This window comes from Betta splendens, chromosome 11, assembly GCF_900634795.4.
Source record: "Betta splendens chromosome 11, fBetSpl5.4, whole genome shotgun sequence".
Taxonomy (NCBI): domain Eukaryota; kingdom Metazoa; phylum Chordata; class Actinopteri; order Anabantiformes; family Osphronemidae; genus Betta; species Betta splendens.
The window spans coordinates 2,250,133-2,267,856 of NC_040891.2; the positions used below are offsets into that span (position 1 = coordinate 2,250,133).

The 17,724-nt window shown below is 42.5% G+C and overlaps 1 protein-coding gene and 1 long non-coding RNA gene across 3 annotated transcripts; one reads left to right on the forward strand and one right to left on the reverse strand.

Annotated features, from left to right (window-relative positions):
- The first annotated feature begins 1,535 nt into the window (after window positions 1-1,535).
- Window positions 1,536-11,179, forward strand: sdhaf3 (succinate dehydrogenase complex assembly factor 3). The gene is made up of 2 exons (XM_029167639.3): window positions 1,536-1,827; window positions 10,916-11,179. The coding sequence occupies exons 1-2, from the start codon at window positions 1,651-1,653 to the stop codon at window positions 11,099-11,101; spliced, it is 363 nt and encodes a 120-aa protein (XP_029023472.1). The 5' UTR covers window positions 1,536-1,650; the 3' UTR covers window positions 11,102-11,179.
- A 4,368-nt stretch (window positions 11,180-15,547) lies between these two features.
- Window positions 15,548-17,345, reverse strand: LOC129604807 (uncharacterized). 2 transcript variants are annotated; one of them, XR_008696056.1, is made up of 3 exons: window positions 17,155-17,345; window positions 16,086-16,187; window positions 15,548-15,831 (listed from the first exon to the last, which is right to left on the reverse strand). It is a non-coding gene; the product is annotated as an uncharacterized LOC129604807 (long non-coding RNA). The 2 variants fall into 2 exon arrangements; XR_008696055.1 differs by lacking the exon at window positions 17,155-17,345 and having other exon boundaries at window positions 16,086-16,418.
- Between the last annotated feature and the right edge of the window lie 379 nt (window positions 17,346-17,724).

Below are 17,724 nucleotides of genomic sequence, written 5' to 3' on the forward strand. Positions count from 1 at the left end.
GCGAATATGCGGAAGCGCCCAGCATTGATGCACATCTCCGCCTAGTGAAACTGGCTCTCGAAATTTTGGAGGACGAATGTTGGTGGCTTGAGTATCCCGGGGTGCAGGCGTTCTATGACCGACTCCGACGAATGAAGAGGGGTTTGGCACGCGCTCTGCGAGCATCGTCCGCCTGTGCTGCCGCAGCTGCTCCCGGCGCCGTTCCATCGCCGCCCGCTTCCGTTCCTGTCACCGCTCCGGCGGCACCCGTTCCTGTCACCGCTCCGGCGGTTCATGTTCCTGTCACCGCTCCGGCGGCACCCGTTCCTGTCAACGCTCCGGCGGTTCACCTCTCCGTTCCTGTCGCCGTTTCGTCGGCTCCAGCCCAAGCTCCAAAAGCCGCCGTCTCTGTTCGCCACTCAGACCCAGCTACAGAAACCCAGCCCGCGCCGCTCCCAGAGCCTCAAACAACGGTCAGTCGCAGGCGTCCCGGACGACGTCAGGTTCCAGTTCAGCCAGCTCACTCATGTCACGCTCAGGGCCCAGCTCAGTCATGTCACGCTCAGGGCCCAGCTCAGCCATGTCACGCTCAGGTTCCAGTCCAGCCTTGTCCCGTTCAGGTTCCAGTCCAGCCTTGTCCCGGTAAGGTTCCAGTCCAGCCGAGTCACGTTCAGGACTCAGACCAGTCAGGCCCGACGTCTACTCAGTCAAGCTTGGCAGCTGCAAGCAGCCCTGCCGGCCCCTGTGAGGACGCCGTTCTAGTTCCTGTCGGCTCCTGTGAGGACGCCGTTCTAGTTCCTGTCGGCTCCTGTGAGGACGCCGCTCTAGTTCCAGTTCCTGTCCGCTCCAAGGAGGACGCCGTTCTACTTCCTGTTCCTGTTGGCTCTACGGAGGACGCCGTTCTAGTTCCTGTTCCTGCCAGTTCGCGTTCCTGTCGGCCCTGGAGGGGCCGTTCGCGTTCCTGTCGGCCTCGGAGGGGACCTCCAGGAGGAGGTCGCCCTTGCCGCGGTTCCCGACGACCTCCGGGGGTCGTCGGGAACTGCAGGAGGAGGTTCCGGGCTTCGGGGACACTAACCAAAGGCCCACTCCCGGATCCCCTAGTGGTTCTGGGGAGACCACATCCTGCCTCCTTCCAGTGAGTCCGGACTGGTTCAGGCCATCAGTGAGAAGTAGAGGTAGTGGCCGTTATTTTGCTCAACATATGGCGTCTATGCAATGAACAGACTCTGTCACAGAGTAACCTAGTGCCACAGCCCACCATCACCAGACCGGACCCAACGTCTTTAGTTTAAGTGGTCCTTTTATTAAAGATAATGCAGCTGTGAGCTATGATGAAGAGACCTCATGCACTAAAATGCCTTAAAAAACAAAGTGGAATATGTGCATAAAACAGGTTGGAGAGCAGAGGAACAAACTGCAATAATAGAAACAACGCACACAGTCACCTAATAGAAGACCTAAAAGAAACCGGTTTAGATACAGTACAGTATGTGGATGACTGTAATAAACACTCCAATCCACAGGATGGCGGTAATGCACGACCGAGCTGGTCTGTCGATTGCCAACAGAGAAGAAGAAGAAGGAGGAGGAGAGGAAGAAGAAGAAGAAAAAGAAGCGTCAATATCGTCATAAAAAATAAAAAGAACTTGTTATTTAGTGCTATTTGACTTCATGGCGATTTCTAGTCATGTGTTCGCGGTCCGATCACTGTACAAGAGGATTCTGGTGTTGCACCGGTTCCTGCCCCTCGACCTACGAGCCCTCGGTGACCAGTACGTGAGGGACGAGTTCAGAAGACATAGAAACGCTTCAGACGAGGAGACGAAGAGCTTCATGGCAGAGTGGGAGGTAGACGTACTGTCATCAGCTGCTTTAAAATGACAGTACTTTGTCATGTTAAGGCGTCATTCTTCTATTTGTAGGAACATTGTATAATTTGTATTATTGAAACGTCAGTCTTTCTATGTGAGTGGGTCCTATTTACTACTGTGTGACGTCAGTAGATGGCGGCAGTTGCATATTTAAACAGCATGGCCGTGCACATTCACGGCTTACAGTCCAGTGACAGTTCCCACCTGTTCTAGTAATGCATGCTACTGTTGGACCAGAGCTGCTGCGTAGATTACCAAACAGGCTCAGGCTGTCAGAATCAGAATTTGATTGAAGTTGAGTTACATCTTCAGAATAACATTGTGATTTGTAAGGAGCTTTGACAGTAGCGTCTGTGGAGGGTTAGTAAAACTTCGACAGGTTTAACCAAGCTATCAGTGTTTTTGCCACAAACCTTTATAAGCATCTATGGGTCAAACTGAGTTGATCTTGGATGTCTAGGGTCTTACAGTTGCAAGTATGAGAGTTTTTTCATTTATAAAGGGTATTTCCATGTTTAATTTTTAGAGTGATGCTATGTAACATTTTAATGTGTGATTTGTGACCATTTATCATGTGTATTGAGCTCATTTAATGGAAGTCTGGCAGAAACCTCAGTAATTTTGAATTAAAGCCAAATTGTCATTTATAGAAACTGATACTGCCTGGATTCAGCTGCTGAATGTGTGTGAACGGTGACCGTGCCAGGTGTTGTTTACTATCACAGTATGCACTAGTGGTGGAGGAAAGTAACGCGTCTGCAGGCATCTGGAGGCCTAGGAAATTATTTTGTCATTGCATTAGTGAAGCCACCAGAGCCATTTTCATTATGTGTCAGATTGTTTTCTACCCCAGAGGATATGTAAATTGGTCTCACTCAGGGAAACAGTGAGCACTGTTAGATTTCCAGTGTTTTTAGATGAAACACTTCAAGAGATTTGTTAGCAGGAATAATAAGGTTTTCAGGTGAATTTTAGCATCTAACAAAACCAGGACAACAGCAAGGCAGAGGTTTGTGTTATAAATATATTAAGTACAGGCTTCTGAGCTGGACCGTGGGCCTAACACAGACAGAAACAGTCACAGTGTGCCAACAGCTGGTCCCAGGTCAAATCAAATACTTCTCTTTAATCTTGACATCCATCTATGAAACGTAAAAGCAATGACCTTGTTTCATATGGAAACCTGTATGTCTCTAGCTTTGGCTGCTTCAGAGGCAGCAGGGGTTTGTGACAGGGCCGTAACTCACATTACAGCATTGTTGATGAGTAACCTGTGTTTTACTATGCGTATAGGAAGGCGGGTGATTTCATGTGTGCTGCTCAGTGTGATTAGGGCTGCAACTAACAATTATTTTGATAATCGATTAATCTCTCAAATATTTTTTCGATTATTCGAATAAACAAAGTTTAAAACCTATTTGTTGTTGTTCATAGCAGGGTTTTTTTTAAACTACATTTTCCTTTTGACTCTTTAAATTTGAATCAAAATTCAGCGTGTGAATAGTAAAACTTCAATATCTAAAATATAAATAAATAAAGGAAGCATAGAGTTTTGTTTCAGTGTGGAGATCTGCAGCAGCTCCATTAACCTGACTGTGGGAGAAAACCCACGAAGACAAGGAAGAACATGTAAACTCCACAGAGACTCCTGGGCTCCTTCTGGCTCTGAGGATGCTGCTGTTATATTTAATGTCTGCACCATTTAAGTTGCACTGTTCTTTGGTGGCACTGTTCATCATATGTAGTGAACGAGCTGATGCGCAGTCAGCTGACGCTCTCTTAATGAAGCGTCTTCACATTATTATAAACAGCGTTTGTTACCACTGCTACATCTGGGACACCAGTGTTTCATTCTTACATTCTCCTGTGTCGCTGTAGTATTTTCAAACCACGAGCTGAACTTTGTATGACTTGCAGGTTAATGTTGTCTTTGTTTAATATTACAGTACAGCTCATATGAAAAAATTAGGGTGCAGCCTTTCTTCTGATGTCGCTTTGTTTGTTTTCTCCGGCATTTCGCCAGTGGCTGCGTTATTTTGCCGCTGCGCCGTAAAATGAGCAGTCCGATTAATCAATGACGGCAATCGATTATCGATTTGTCATTGCTGCAACCCCATTTATGATGTTACATTATAAGTCTGTAGGTTGCACTACCCGACTACAACGCATACACATCGAAATAGGGCTGTGGCCAAGACAGATGATGGTGTCAAGGGTCATTTGTGTGTGGATTTGGGGTCAGATTTAGTTTTATCTACTTTCTGTTACATCAATGTTTAAAACAGAAGTTGTCCAAGCAACAGTTTCCTGGACTTCTGTTGCTAACCGTACAGCATGGTTATACTTCCAAACTAATTTTAGTTTGTATATAATTTATTTAGAGAAGTAAGGAAGCTTCAAACCATACAAGATGCTTTCAGGTGCATAGACGTCTCCACCTAGACTAAAGCCTTACTCTCTGTGAAGCTTTCTTGTTACTGAATAAAATATCACTACTGTTTGGATGCAGTGTCTGCTTCTTCACAGTGGCCTGTTGCAGACAGCTACAAAGTAGTTAGTACCAGCTTTAGTCTCTGTGTCACTGACAATGAAGAACCAGCCTGCTTCTATTATCTTTCCTAGTTCAAGTACATTTTAAACACTTTTATAATGAGTGTGGTGTCTCTGGATCTTGCCACAATCCATAGCAACAACTACAGAACATTAAATAAGACATACAGTCAGGTACATAAATATTGGCACAGCGACACAGTTCCAACAGTTTTGGCTCTATACACCACCGCAATGGATTTGAAATGAAACAAACAAGATGTGCTTCAACTGCAGACTATCAGCTTTAATTTCAGGGTATTTACATGCAAATTGGACGCCGCAGATAAGGGACACCATCAAGCTGAAGAAGGAGTTCTATCAGGTCTGGTTGACCTGTGGGATTCCTGAGGCAGCTGATGGGTACCGACAGGCTAAGCCTGCTGCAGCCTGTGCCGTTGTGGAGGCAAAAACTCGGGCTAGAGAGGAGTTCGGGGAGGCTATGGAGGAGGACTATCGCTCGGCCTCAAAGAGATTCTGGCTACCGTTCGACGCCTCGAGAGGGGAAGCAGTCCTTTATCAACTCTGTTTTCAGGGGAAAACAGAGGGGGAGTGAGGAGCTGTTGACCTCGACTGGTGATGTTATCGGACGGTGGAAGGACTACTTTGAGGATCTCCTCAACCCCTTCGACATGCCTTCTGCTGAGGAAGTAGAGGCAGGTAACTCACGGGCGGACTCGCCCATTACCCAGGCTGAGGTCACCAAGGTAGTTTGTAAGCTCCTCGGTGTGGTTTTCGGCCTGGTCGTGGAACGTTGTGTGGGAGTTTGCCCAACCAGTCTACATGTGTCTACATTCGACCGCGTCCCTCATGGCATCCTGTGGGGGTTGCTCCGGGAGTATGGAGTCCAAGGCTGTGCAAAGGGCTGTTCGGTCTCTGTACAACCGGAGCAGGAGCTTGGTTCGCATTGCTGGCAGTAAGTCAGACCTGTTCCCGGTGCACCTTTGGCTGCCCTTTGTCACCAATTCTGTTCATTATTTTTATGGACAGAATTTATAGGCGCAGCCAGGGGCCGGAGCGGGTCTGGTTTGGGGACCACAGGATAGCATCTCTGCTTTTTGCAGATGATGTTGTCTTGTTTGCTTCATCGGGCCAGGGCCTTCAGCGTGCACTGGGGTGGTTTGCAGCGGAGTGTGAAGCGGCTGGGATGAGAATCAGGTCCTTCAAATCTGAGGCCATGATTCTTAACCGGAAAAAGGTGGTTTGCTCTCCCCGGGTTGGACGAGAGTTCCTGCCCCAAGTGGAGGAGTTCAAGTATCTTGGTGTCTTGTTCACGAGTGAGGGAAGGAAGGAGCATGAGATTGACAGACAGATCGGTGCGGCAGCTGCAGTAAGGTATATCAGTCGACCGTGGTTAGGAGGGAGCTGAGCCGAAAGCCAAAGCTCTCAATTTACCGGTCAATCTATGTTCCTACCCTCACCTATGGTCAGAGCTTTGGGTCATGACCAAAAGGTTAAGATCACAGATACAAGCTTCCGAAATGAGCTTCCTCTGTAGGGTGGCTGGGCACTCCCTTAGAGATAAGGTAAGGGGCTCTGTCACCCGGGAGGAGCTCAGAGTAGAGTCGCTGCTCCTCCACAGAGAAGCCAGTTGGCTGGACGCCTCCCTGAGGAGGTGTTCCGGGCATGTCCCATCGGTAGAAGGCCCTGGGGAAGACCCAGGACTTGCTAGAGAGACTACGTCCCTTGGCTGCCCTGGGAACGCCTTGTGGTCCCACCGGAAGAGCTGGAGGAAATGTTCGGGGAGAGGGAAGTGTGGAACTCTTTGCTCAGACTGCTGCCCCCGTGCCCCGGCTCCGGATAAGTGGATGAAGTTGGATGGATGGATAGATGGATGGATACATCCAAATCAGGTGAGCGGTGTAAGAATTACAACAGTTTGCATATGTGCCTCCCACTTGGACCAAAAGTAATGGGCCAATTTGCTTCTCAGCTGTTCCATGGCCAGGTGTGTGTTATTCCCTCATTATCCCAATTACAATGAGCAGATAAAAGGTCCAGAGTTCATTTGAAGTGTGCTATATGCACTTGTTGCCGTCAACTCTCAAGATGAGATCCAAAGAGCTGTCCCTATCAGTGAAGCAAGCCATCATTAGGCTGAAAAAACAAAAGAAAACCATAGAGAGATAGCAACAATATTAGGCGTGGCCAAAACGATTGTTTGGAAAATTCTTAAAAAGGTGGAACACACTGGTGACCTCAGCAACGCCAAACAACCTGGAAGACTACGGAAAACAACTGTGGCGTCCCTGTCCCTGGTGAAGAAAACTCCCTTCATAACAGTTGGTCAGATCACGAACACGCTCCAGGAGGTAGGTGTGTGTGTGTCAAAGTCAGCAATCAAGAGAAGATTTCATCAGAGTCAACACAGAGGGTTCAGCTGTAAACCATTAGCCATGAGCCTGAAAAACAGGAAGGCCATATTAGAGTTTGCCAAACAACATCTAAAACAGTCTTTGCAGTTCTGGAACAACTTCCTATCGACAGATGAGATCAGGATCAACTTGTACCAGAGTGATGGGAAGAGAAGAGTTTGGAAAAGGAAAGGAACTGCTCATGATCCTAAGCATACCACCTCATCAGTGATGCTTGGTGGTGGTAGTGTCATAGCGTGGGCATGTATGGCTGCTAATGGAACTGGTTCTCTGGTATTTATTGATGATGTGACTGCTGACAAAAGGACGCAGGATGAACTATGAAGTGTTTCAGGTAATATTATCTGCTCATATTGAGTCAAATGCAATGACCCAAAGCATACTGCAAAAGCAACCAAAGACTTTCTTAAGGGAAAGAAGTGGAATGTTATGCAATGGCCAAGTCAATCAGTCAGCAAACTGTTGTAATTCCTACGTCATTCACTTGATATGGATGTAAACACTCTGAAAATAAAGCCAACAGTCTGCAGTAAAAGCACATCTTGATTGTTTCATTTTGAATCCATTGTGGTGATGTATAGAGCTAAAAATGTTGAAATTGTGACGCCGTCCCAATATTTATGGACCTGACTGTATATGACACATGCTAACCTCCACCAGCGTTTAATTAGCTAGAACCCACAGTATTTTAACTATGAGGTCTGGTTGCAAGGTCAATTCATATTTTACATACAGTTAGTAGGCTAATGGTGAGTGAGAGATGGAGATACTCAGATGGAGTCTGAGTAATAGAGAGGAGAAAATAAGGTAGGAAAGCCCTATAAAACCTTGCATGTAATGTGATAAAGACAAACATAAGGAGTCGTATTTGCAAGGCAGCATGCCAGTATTTAATTAGAGCAGGAGGTTAGCCAGAGGCTTATGCGTTTCTTTTATGAGACCACCTGCTGAGGCAAGAAGTAGCTCATCCACGCTGGTGACACCTTCGCAGACCTTGATATGGGACCCAGGGGGTCATAGTCCTCTGTCTGTTTTTTTTTGCAGGAATAGCTGGAAAATATTTTCACGTGTAGCTTGACCTGCTTTAGCGTGTTTCAAGATACAGACCATTTCAGGTCCTATGTCCTAATGGCTGGTTGTACCTCTTTATTTCTCTCAGATCTTTTTCAACCTTTTTACAAATGGATAATGCTTTATCACCACAACCTCACTTATCTGAATTTACACAATTTTTATTTTGACACACTTGTTATAAATCATTACATCTAAAAACAAACAAACTTAAGGAACAAAATCTCATAATGTGACCAGATGTATGAACTTATCAAAATATTAGTTTGTTATAATAGGGTGAATATGCCTTGTTAATCATACATAGTTTAAAGATGTAAATTAGGGACCACAGGAAATGTGCTGAGAACAAAGGGACCTTTAAGGGTTTTTAGACATGTATAAGATAAGACTATTTGAATTGAAACAGCATCCAGCCAGCAAGCTAGTCAGCCAGTCCGCCATCCATCTAACTAGCCATCCATTCGGCCAGCAATTTTTGATTTAAATACCATACACCAGATGGTGTATTGTTATAAATTACTAGATTTAGCTAGCATTAAACCATAAGCACATTAGCAATGTGCTTATGGTTTAGTGCATTCTTCTCCTTTATAATAGAATAGAATAGAATAGAATAGAATAGAATAGAATAGAATAGAATAGAATAGAATAGAATGCCTTTTTTAGTTTCACAGTGGGGAAATTTCATCAGCAGCCAGCTTGACTGGCACCGAATCCGACAGTTGAAGCAATTTGCAGCACAAAACAATACAAAAACAAAAACTCTTTATTAGTACAGGTAATAGTATGTTGCCTGTCAGCATAATACATTTAAGGGTTGTCTTTGACAGGTGTATCTTCCCTGAAGTGAACTCTGCTGCATGTCTGTGATGACTCCACGTAACTGTAGTGTGTTCTGTGATTCAAGCAACTGCTTTTAAGTCAAAGTCTGTGAAAAGTTTTTCTTCTTTAGTCATTAGTTTCTCAGAGGATGAAATGATCTTGTCACAGTTTCCATATCATAAAATACCACTTCATAGTAAGTAATTTTACCATTAGGTGGTGTTAGTGTATCCTCCAGTATGGGTCTCTGATAAAGACTAAAGACACTTAATGGACTTTTGGTTTCAGTTCCATCCAAATGCTTGAGGGTGCTAGTCTTGTTTTAACCACCAGGTGGCGCAACGATGTGAGGTCCGACTGTTCATTTCTATCTGTGTCTGTACAGATAAATATATGTGTGGCGATCATTAAGCACAAGAAACATTGGCATGTTTATTGTATCATTAAATGTAGAGTAGTTTTTTTTTTAAATATTATAGATTATTATGTGTCTTTGCTCGCTAGTGCACGCTAGTGTTTGTTGTCAATTGCCAAAGTTGCTGATGTCTTTACACAGTTCCCAGGTCAGCCGAGACACATAGTCCCTCCTCCAGTCAATCCAATATGATAATACAAGTATAGTAACATAAAATAGGACTTTATATTTATTCATCAATCTGTGTTATAAATGTATTTTATATGTATCTTTGTACTTCTGTACTTCTGGTTTGTTGGTCATGAAGAAAAAATACAAGACAAATGGAATTCAAGTGTTTTTGTTTTTTTTTCGACACAAGGCACAGAGTTGGATTTAACAGATTTTCTGTTTTGGGAAAAGAGCAGAGAACAAAAAATAAGTCGTTCTCTCGTTATAGCAGCTTTTAAGTTGGTGGAGGAACCAATGACCTATAGTTTGCTCTGATTCTGAATGAAACTTAAGAGCCTGAATGACAGATGATGTGTCCAGATAGAGCTTAACCAGAAATGTATGCTTGTCAAATGCAGGCAACAAGACAATCGGGAAAGTGGTAACGCCGTCTGAAGTAGACGGTGATGTGACGTTCCAACGGTTTGGTGCCGAGGAGCCATTTATTCATAGGCAGATGACTTGGATCAAGTCAATGTCAATGCGCGCTAGTGTTTGTTGTCAATTGCTGATGTTGCTGCTGTCTTTATACAGTATGTCCTCTTGTTTAAGTGTTGAGTCCGCGTACGTTGTAACAGTTTGATTTCCCCACCAGAGTAAAAGCTGGGAAATGAGACAACAAGTCGTTCTCTCGTTTTCCGTTTTTTCCTCAAAACGAGAAAACGGCAAACGGCTTTAAATCCATTTGTCTGGTTTTGAAAACACTGTTTTCAGCTCGTTTATTTGTTTTTAACATGATGCTTTGATTAAATGCCGTTTGAAATTTTTATAAAGAGAAACGAGAAAACTGTCCGTGTACGTTGTAACAGTTTGACTTCCCCCTCCAGAATAAAAGCTGGGAAAACGAGCCTCGGGACGCATCTTGTTCCGACGCAGGCCCCCCCAAACTTAACGTTCGTTTCTGGGCAATAAAAGTGCCATTCTTTTTCAACTGTCTCCGGGTTCTGCTTCCAGTTCCGGGTGTCTAGCTTGCCTTATATTTTCATTGTTAAGCATTGTAATTTTGGGGCTTGGAACCCAATCTCTGATTGTGGAGAAGATGATGATATCTCCCTTGGAAATGGATTTCAACCTGTGCCCTTCTTTACCCAAGTTAGTGACGGTGACACTCCCACTGTACTATCCTGTCTGTCTACATATTGAGTTTTTTTTTTTTTTTTTTATAAAGCCAGATAACAAACCTTTCCCTGGCATTAGTACCTAATATATATTAGGTTTGTAATCACAAGGCGAATGCTTTAAATGGTAATTTAATTGGTTATTGGTAAACCTGGTTATCATCTCATTTTAGATTTTCTTTGGTCAAATGTCAGTAAATACTGTTGTACAGTATTGTTTTAATAGTTCATTTCCAGGCAACTGTTAGCATTTCACAATAGTTTTATAGTGGTTGTAATGTACTTGGTAATACCTGGTAATTATATTAACAGTAAAAACCTGTTTTGCAATGGTTACTGTGATGAAGTGTCACCACATACAGTAGTGATGCCATAATAAGCATCTTAGCAGAAATAACACTGGGACATAATGTGCTGCATATGTGTTTAAAGAGTTTTTTGTTGTTGTCCCCACCCCTACAGAACTACAGGAGCACCCTACAGCATCAGGTCCTGGAATCAGCAGGACACAGCTCAGTCAAGTTTGGAGCCAATCTGTCAAAGGAGCAAGTGAGACATTTCCAGGATGAACAGATCGGGCAGCTTTATGAACTTATGCTGGAGTCCACCAAACCCAAAAGGCAGTTCCACATCTGGGAAGACAAGTGACTTGTGTTGTAAAGAATGTCTGCGAATGTAGTGCTGTGTTGACCAGGGTCTACAGTGATTAAAGGTTCTCTACTGTTACAGGCTTTATCACTAATTTGTTTATTTTGTCAGCTGTTTTTGAATGCATGCAAAAGAAAGGCACTGGTCTGTCAATTCTTTGCACATACAGCGGTAGCAGTTCAAAGTTACTAAAGTTTTTACTGCAGTACCGTCACGTTGCCACGGTGCAGCGGGTGTGTCGCTGACTAAAGATTTTTAATCCTGCAGCCGGTTGAAAAAAATCAGGACGCTAGTCTTGTTTTAACCACCAGGTGGCGCAGCATTGATTAGTAGCCTCCAAAGCACTACAGCGTCACTGAGGTCCGACGGTTCATTTCTACCTGTAACACACATATATTACACCAGACTTATTTTACTATTAAGTTTTTACTATTAAGCATCTGTTGTGTGCTCAAACGTGGGGAGTATGAAGGGCAACAACTTGTTGATGGCTTACCTATTTTCTGTTCACTGCAAAGTTATAAGTTTCTTTGTGGTTTAAAACGAGCAGTTCACCTACTTTCACTCCATTCACCTACTTTCACTCCACACTGTGTACATCCTTCTTTTCTCTATTCTTCTCCCACGTAGTCAGCCAGCTATGTAGCCCTCCAGCAGCCACACACAAACATCCACCGCACAGGGGAAACACGTGCACATACATAGATAACACACAACTCAGTATATACACAGGTACTTAAGGTTAGCCACACACCTAAAGTCTGTCACACTACATACACACAAGACTAATGATCCACAGCAGTCAGGTAAGATATGACACCACTGAAGATTGTCACCTGGAATGTACGGGGAATCAATAAGAAGGAGAAATGATTTAAAATATTTAATCATTTGAAAACCCTACAAGCAGACATTGTTTTACTACAGGAAACTCATATTCCCAAAATTATAAATTACACTCTGGCATCAGCAGAGTTCCCATATGCTTACTTAGCTGGTTACAATTCTAAACAAAGAAGGGTCACCATCCTGATAAATAAAAAGATTAACTTTACTCATAACGATACCATTGTAGATCCAGAAGGGAGATATATAATCATTAATATCTTGATAGGAAACATTGAATATTGCATAGCTAATGTGTATGGTCCTAATGTTGACGACCCCTATTTCTTTCACAGTTTCTTCACATCACTGACTGCTCACTCTGGTTCCAAACTTATAGTAGGATGGGACTTTAATTTAGTATTCAACCCAGAGTTGGACAGGCTAAGCAAAGCTGTGAGCAACAGGAACTGGCAATCAGTACAGACCTTAAAACAGTACATGGATGACTTCGGTCTCTGTGACACATGGCGTTCTCTTCATCCTACATCCAGGAAATATACCTTTTTCACCAGTTCACCACTCTCGCTCCCGTATAGATTATATTTTAGTAAATAACTCAGTCTTACAAGTGTCTCTGACGCCAATATTCACTCTATCACAATCAGTGATCATGCACCAATGTCCATTTCGTTGATTAAGACAGTCACACCATCAACCAGGAATTGGAGGTTTAATACATCATTACTCAATGATCAAGACTTCATCAGTTATGTCAGAAGAGAATGGAAAACCATTATAGAAATCAACGATACACCGGAAACCTCACCCTGTGTTCTTTGGGAGACTGGGAAGGCAGTTATGCGTGGTAGAATTATTTCATATTCATCGCACAATAAAAAAAGGACATGTTACTTGAATTAGAATTAGAGAAAAAAATTAAAATCTCTAGAGATTAAATATGCTGCCTCTCCAACCAATGATAGAATCCTAGAAGACCTAAGGAATCTAAAGCTGAAATTAAACAATATAATTGATTGCAAAACTCAGTTTCAGATAGACCAATTACACTGAGAGAACTTTGACCATGCTAACAAATGTGGTAAATTTCTAGCTAACCAATTAAAAATAATAAAGAAAAACAAATCATCCATTCAATAACTAATAAGGGAATATTACTTGTGATCCCCATGAAATAAATTATACCTTTAAAAACTTTTACCAAGAGTTATATACGTCCCAAATAGATCCATCCACCTCAGCCATAGAGGCGTTTCTGAATAAACTAGAACTGCCAAAGCTGTGACTAGACTCATTGTTATCTTTGGCAGAACTACATGAAGCTCTGCAGGAGATGCCCAATAAAAAAGCTCCTGGACCAGATGGATTACCAACTGAATTTTATAAAGAGTTCTGGTTCATGCTGGCACCCAGCTTTTACAAAATGGTAGCTGAAATTAAACAACAGCATTCATTACACACAAATATGAATTCTGCCTTCATAAGCCTGCTCCAAAAGCCAGGAGAAGACCCTACTCTCCCATTGAGTTATAGACCAATTTCACTAATAAATGTAGATCTAAAAATACTGTGTAAAGCACTTGCTAGAAGATTAGAAAATATCACTCCATATATAATTCACTCTGACCAAACAGGCTTCATTAAAGATAGACAGTCAACAAACAATATGAACAGATTAATCAATTTAATTGATTATGTCAACATCCATAAACTAAAGTCAGCCATCGTCTCCTTAGATGCAGAAAAAGCTTTCGATAGAGTAAACTGGAAGTTTCTTTTAGCCACTCTGCACAAATTCGGCATTGGGAAATCATTCATAGACTGGATCCAAATATTATACAGCTCAGCAAACGCCGCAGTCAGAATTAAACAACCAGATTTCACCAAGGTTTAATCTGCAAAGAGGGACAAGACAGGGCTGCCCACTTTCCCCATCACTATTTGCAATATTTATTGAACCTCTAGCCGCAGCTATAAGACAGCATGAAGGAATTACTGGAATATCGACCAAATCAGTAAATCATAAAATAAGTTTATATGCTGACGATGTGTTACTGTTTCTCCTGGAGCCACAGACGTCTCTTCCTACAACTATCAGCCTCATAGATGAATTCTCAGGACTTTCAGAATACTCTATTAACTGGACCAAATCCATAGTGCTACCACTTAACCTTAAGGTGACTAACATCTCCTCTACCACACTCCATTCAGGGAACATTAAGTACTTGGGCATTGAATTTTCGTCTAGGCTATCAGAGCTTATTGATCTAAACTACAATCCATTATTAAAGGAGTCATATCATACTTTTCATTCTAAAAAATATTAGACTTTAATGTCTCAGTAAGGTCTCTGTAAATTTTCATCCCATAAAACCCTGTAGATCGTCCACACTGCCCCTGTCAATGTGTGGTTTTCACTCTCCATCAGCAAACGCTGTGTTTTCTGGGCGTGTCGCAAGCGAAGCTGCTCACCACAGCTCTGTGCGGAAGCGCATACCTTTTTTGTTGTTGTTTTTTTTTTTTTAATTGGCTCCATGGATACGAGCCACCGCACGGTTAGGATACAATAGGTGGCAGTAGTGCGACATTGAGAACGCAATCCACCGCAATCCTCCACAGAAGAAGACCCACTACAGGACTGCACGACATTAGCCAGCTAGTTCGTAGCGTAGTGGAACCATACGTTTACGATCCCGAATCTGACCCTGAAGCTGAAGAGGAGGCTGTTGAAGTCGCCACATTTCGGTTGATGCAAGATGTGTCTCATTGGTAATGTCGCATTTACTTAAATTTAATTGATTTATGTAATTTGCAAAGTGACTAGCGGTTGCTAATGCTTATGCTAAATGGTGTGTGCAGCTTCAATATTCACAACACGACTTACCTGGAAAACTCTCGTTAATAGAAAACACTACTTTAGCTCACGTTATACAAATAAATAAGTTTGAGAGCATAGCTGAAATAATATAAATACATTTTACATTTACGCATTTCACTGTTTTTGTCCTACTTGTGCTGCTGCTCTGACATAATTTTATTTAAAAAATGTGCATTAATATTTAGAGCAATTACTGCATGACCTTCCTGGGAACAAAAAGCATTGGTTCAAATTATATATTGACCTAACGTATTTTTACTGCTTTTAATTATGTTTTTTGTCATTCATGATAAATTTGACAGTAATATGTCTCTGTATCTAAAGTTGTTACAGGTATCTAGTCTACAGAGGCTAGTGAGCTGGTGCTGAGGATTCCTGGGGTGAAGAATCTGAGTTGCCATCTCTTCATGCTTCTTCATGCTTGGGTTGTAGATGAAGGCAGTTTCCTGATGGATAAAACACTAAAACACTCATAGTATGATTGATGTAGACCACCTGTAGAATACCTCCTTTACCATTTGAGTAAAAATGTGTTTTTTGTGAGAGCAATACTCATTAAGAATTTTTTTAACTTTATTTATATATAATTTATATGCGTTTTATTTATGGACGCTTCAACTTTATAGCTTACCATATTAGAAAGAGAAAAACATGTGATTTCAATACTATGATTTCCTAAATAAAAGTGTTTATCCTTCAGAAACAGAGTTCAGTGAAATACATAATAGTTAAAGCCAACTTTATTGTAAACCAAAAAAATACACCACTACTCCAAAGCTAGAACAAACTGTTACCTTCACACTCCAATGTGCAATGTATAGGTTACTGAGTTAAATAAGAAGTCTGGGGGTTTGAGGAAGAAGGAGAAGCTTTTGGCCTTGCAGACCAAATGCATGAAAGTAGGGTAAACAGGGAGATGTGGTGATCCTTGTTCTCATCACTATTTGGAAGACTGAGCGGAAGCAGTCCTCTACCAGATGGAAGCTGTGGCTGTCCTCACCATCACCTCATCAAAACAAAAGGTAGTGCAATCAGAATTGTAGATTAGTGAAATGTTCATTATTATGTAGGTCAAAACCTTCTCTTATGTAAGAACACACAATACCAGACAAAAAATTAAACCAAACAAGAGGACAGGCCTGTCTGTGCTAAAACAACAGATAAACCGTTGTTACAATTCAAATATAAAATCTAAACAGTATATACCAATTAAAATCTTCTATTACCTATCTTACTGTTTGTACATACAAACTTACATACCTTTACTCCTGAGCTGGGCAGCAGATGTCTGTGTACCAACAGTCTGCAGTGATTTCTCTGTTTGACAGCCTCCTTGCATGTAGGTAACTGGGATGTGCCTCCCTACAGTATAGAAAAGACTGTTACATTTACTGTAAATTGTATTGGTCCTACAAATATAATGGCTATGGTACAAGCTATAGGTAACTGACCAGATAAGCAGCAGGTATTGTAGAGATGTGACTAATTAGCAACTAAGCTTGCAACACAACACAGTAATCATTCCAACTAATCATGTTAGAATTTGATAGAACAATGACATAACCCCAAATCACAAGTTGATTTAGGCTGTGACACAGGATGGGGTAATAACAAACATAACCGCGTTCATCTGCAGTTTCTTTTTGTAGCGATCGACCAGCTGTAGCTCTAAAGTGCAAAGGCCTAAAGGCATGCTAACGGCTAACGCAACACAAACAGGAGCGGCAGCACGTCAACAGGACAAAAGCTCGATCCACCGTTTCCTGCCTGTCGCCGATCGAAGGCCCATCGCTATTAGCTGTTCCCCACACAGGTGTGTGATTGCGCCAACTCAGAGTAGCACATTTGAAAGGGACAAAGGCTCAGTTGACTCACTGTAGCCGTTAGCGACGCTAGCGATTAGCTTGTCTCACATGTGGGTTACTGCATTTTAAACAGACCAAACTAACATATTTAGATATCACAAGTATCAAGCACAAGCTTACTACAGCGAGCTAGATCCACTGCTTCCTGTCTGTCGCCGCTGGAAGGGCGATAACGATCAGCTGTTCCCCGCAGGTGTATGAGATTACAGAAAAAGGACAGAAGCTAGATCCACCGCTTCCTGCCTGTAGCCGCTCGATGCCGATACGATAATCATTAGCTTTTCTCCACAAAGGTGTGTGGCTGCAGGAGCCCACATGAGCACATTTGAAGGGGAGAAAGGCTCTGTCGACTGGCTGTAGCCGTTAGCATAGCTAGCTAGTAACTTGCCCCATACATAGGTTACTACATTTTAAACGGACAAACTAACATTTTAAAACATTATAAATATCAAGCATGTACTTACTTCAGTGAGTGGATGACGGACTTTAGGAATAGGTCCTTTTTTCCAACAGGAGCCGTGAAACAAATCCAGCATTGTACGCACCCTCGTTTGAAATGCACATAGGTATAAATGCTGAGGCAGTGTTTCTGGCACCGGTCCGTTAAAAATAAAAGTGACCCACAAATCCTCACTTGTTGATCCCTTGGTTAAGTGATTAGACTTTGGTGTTGGTTAGAACACCCAAGAACCGAACTATTTCTATGGGAGGACTTGAACGCTGCCGTGCTTGTCTGTTCACGGTGAGTGAGAGGGGGGAAATGGCGGAAGTCCAGTTTTGGTTCGGGATCATTGTCGGGGTGGTGGTTCAGGATTTACAGGGAGGACTTCCGACCAAGGTAACGACAACTGGGACCCGGTCTCAGAGTAGGTCGTGGTCTGTTTTCATTGGGTCTGAAAATTTACGTTTTCAAAATGTGAAAAAAAGCAGGAAATGCATTTCTACCGTGTTCAGTGTGTGTATATGTGACCCATAGAGTCATAGGAACGCTCCAAAATGTCTAAAAAGTGGATTTTGCATGATATGAGCCCTTT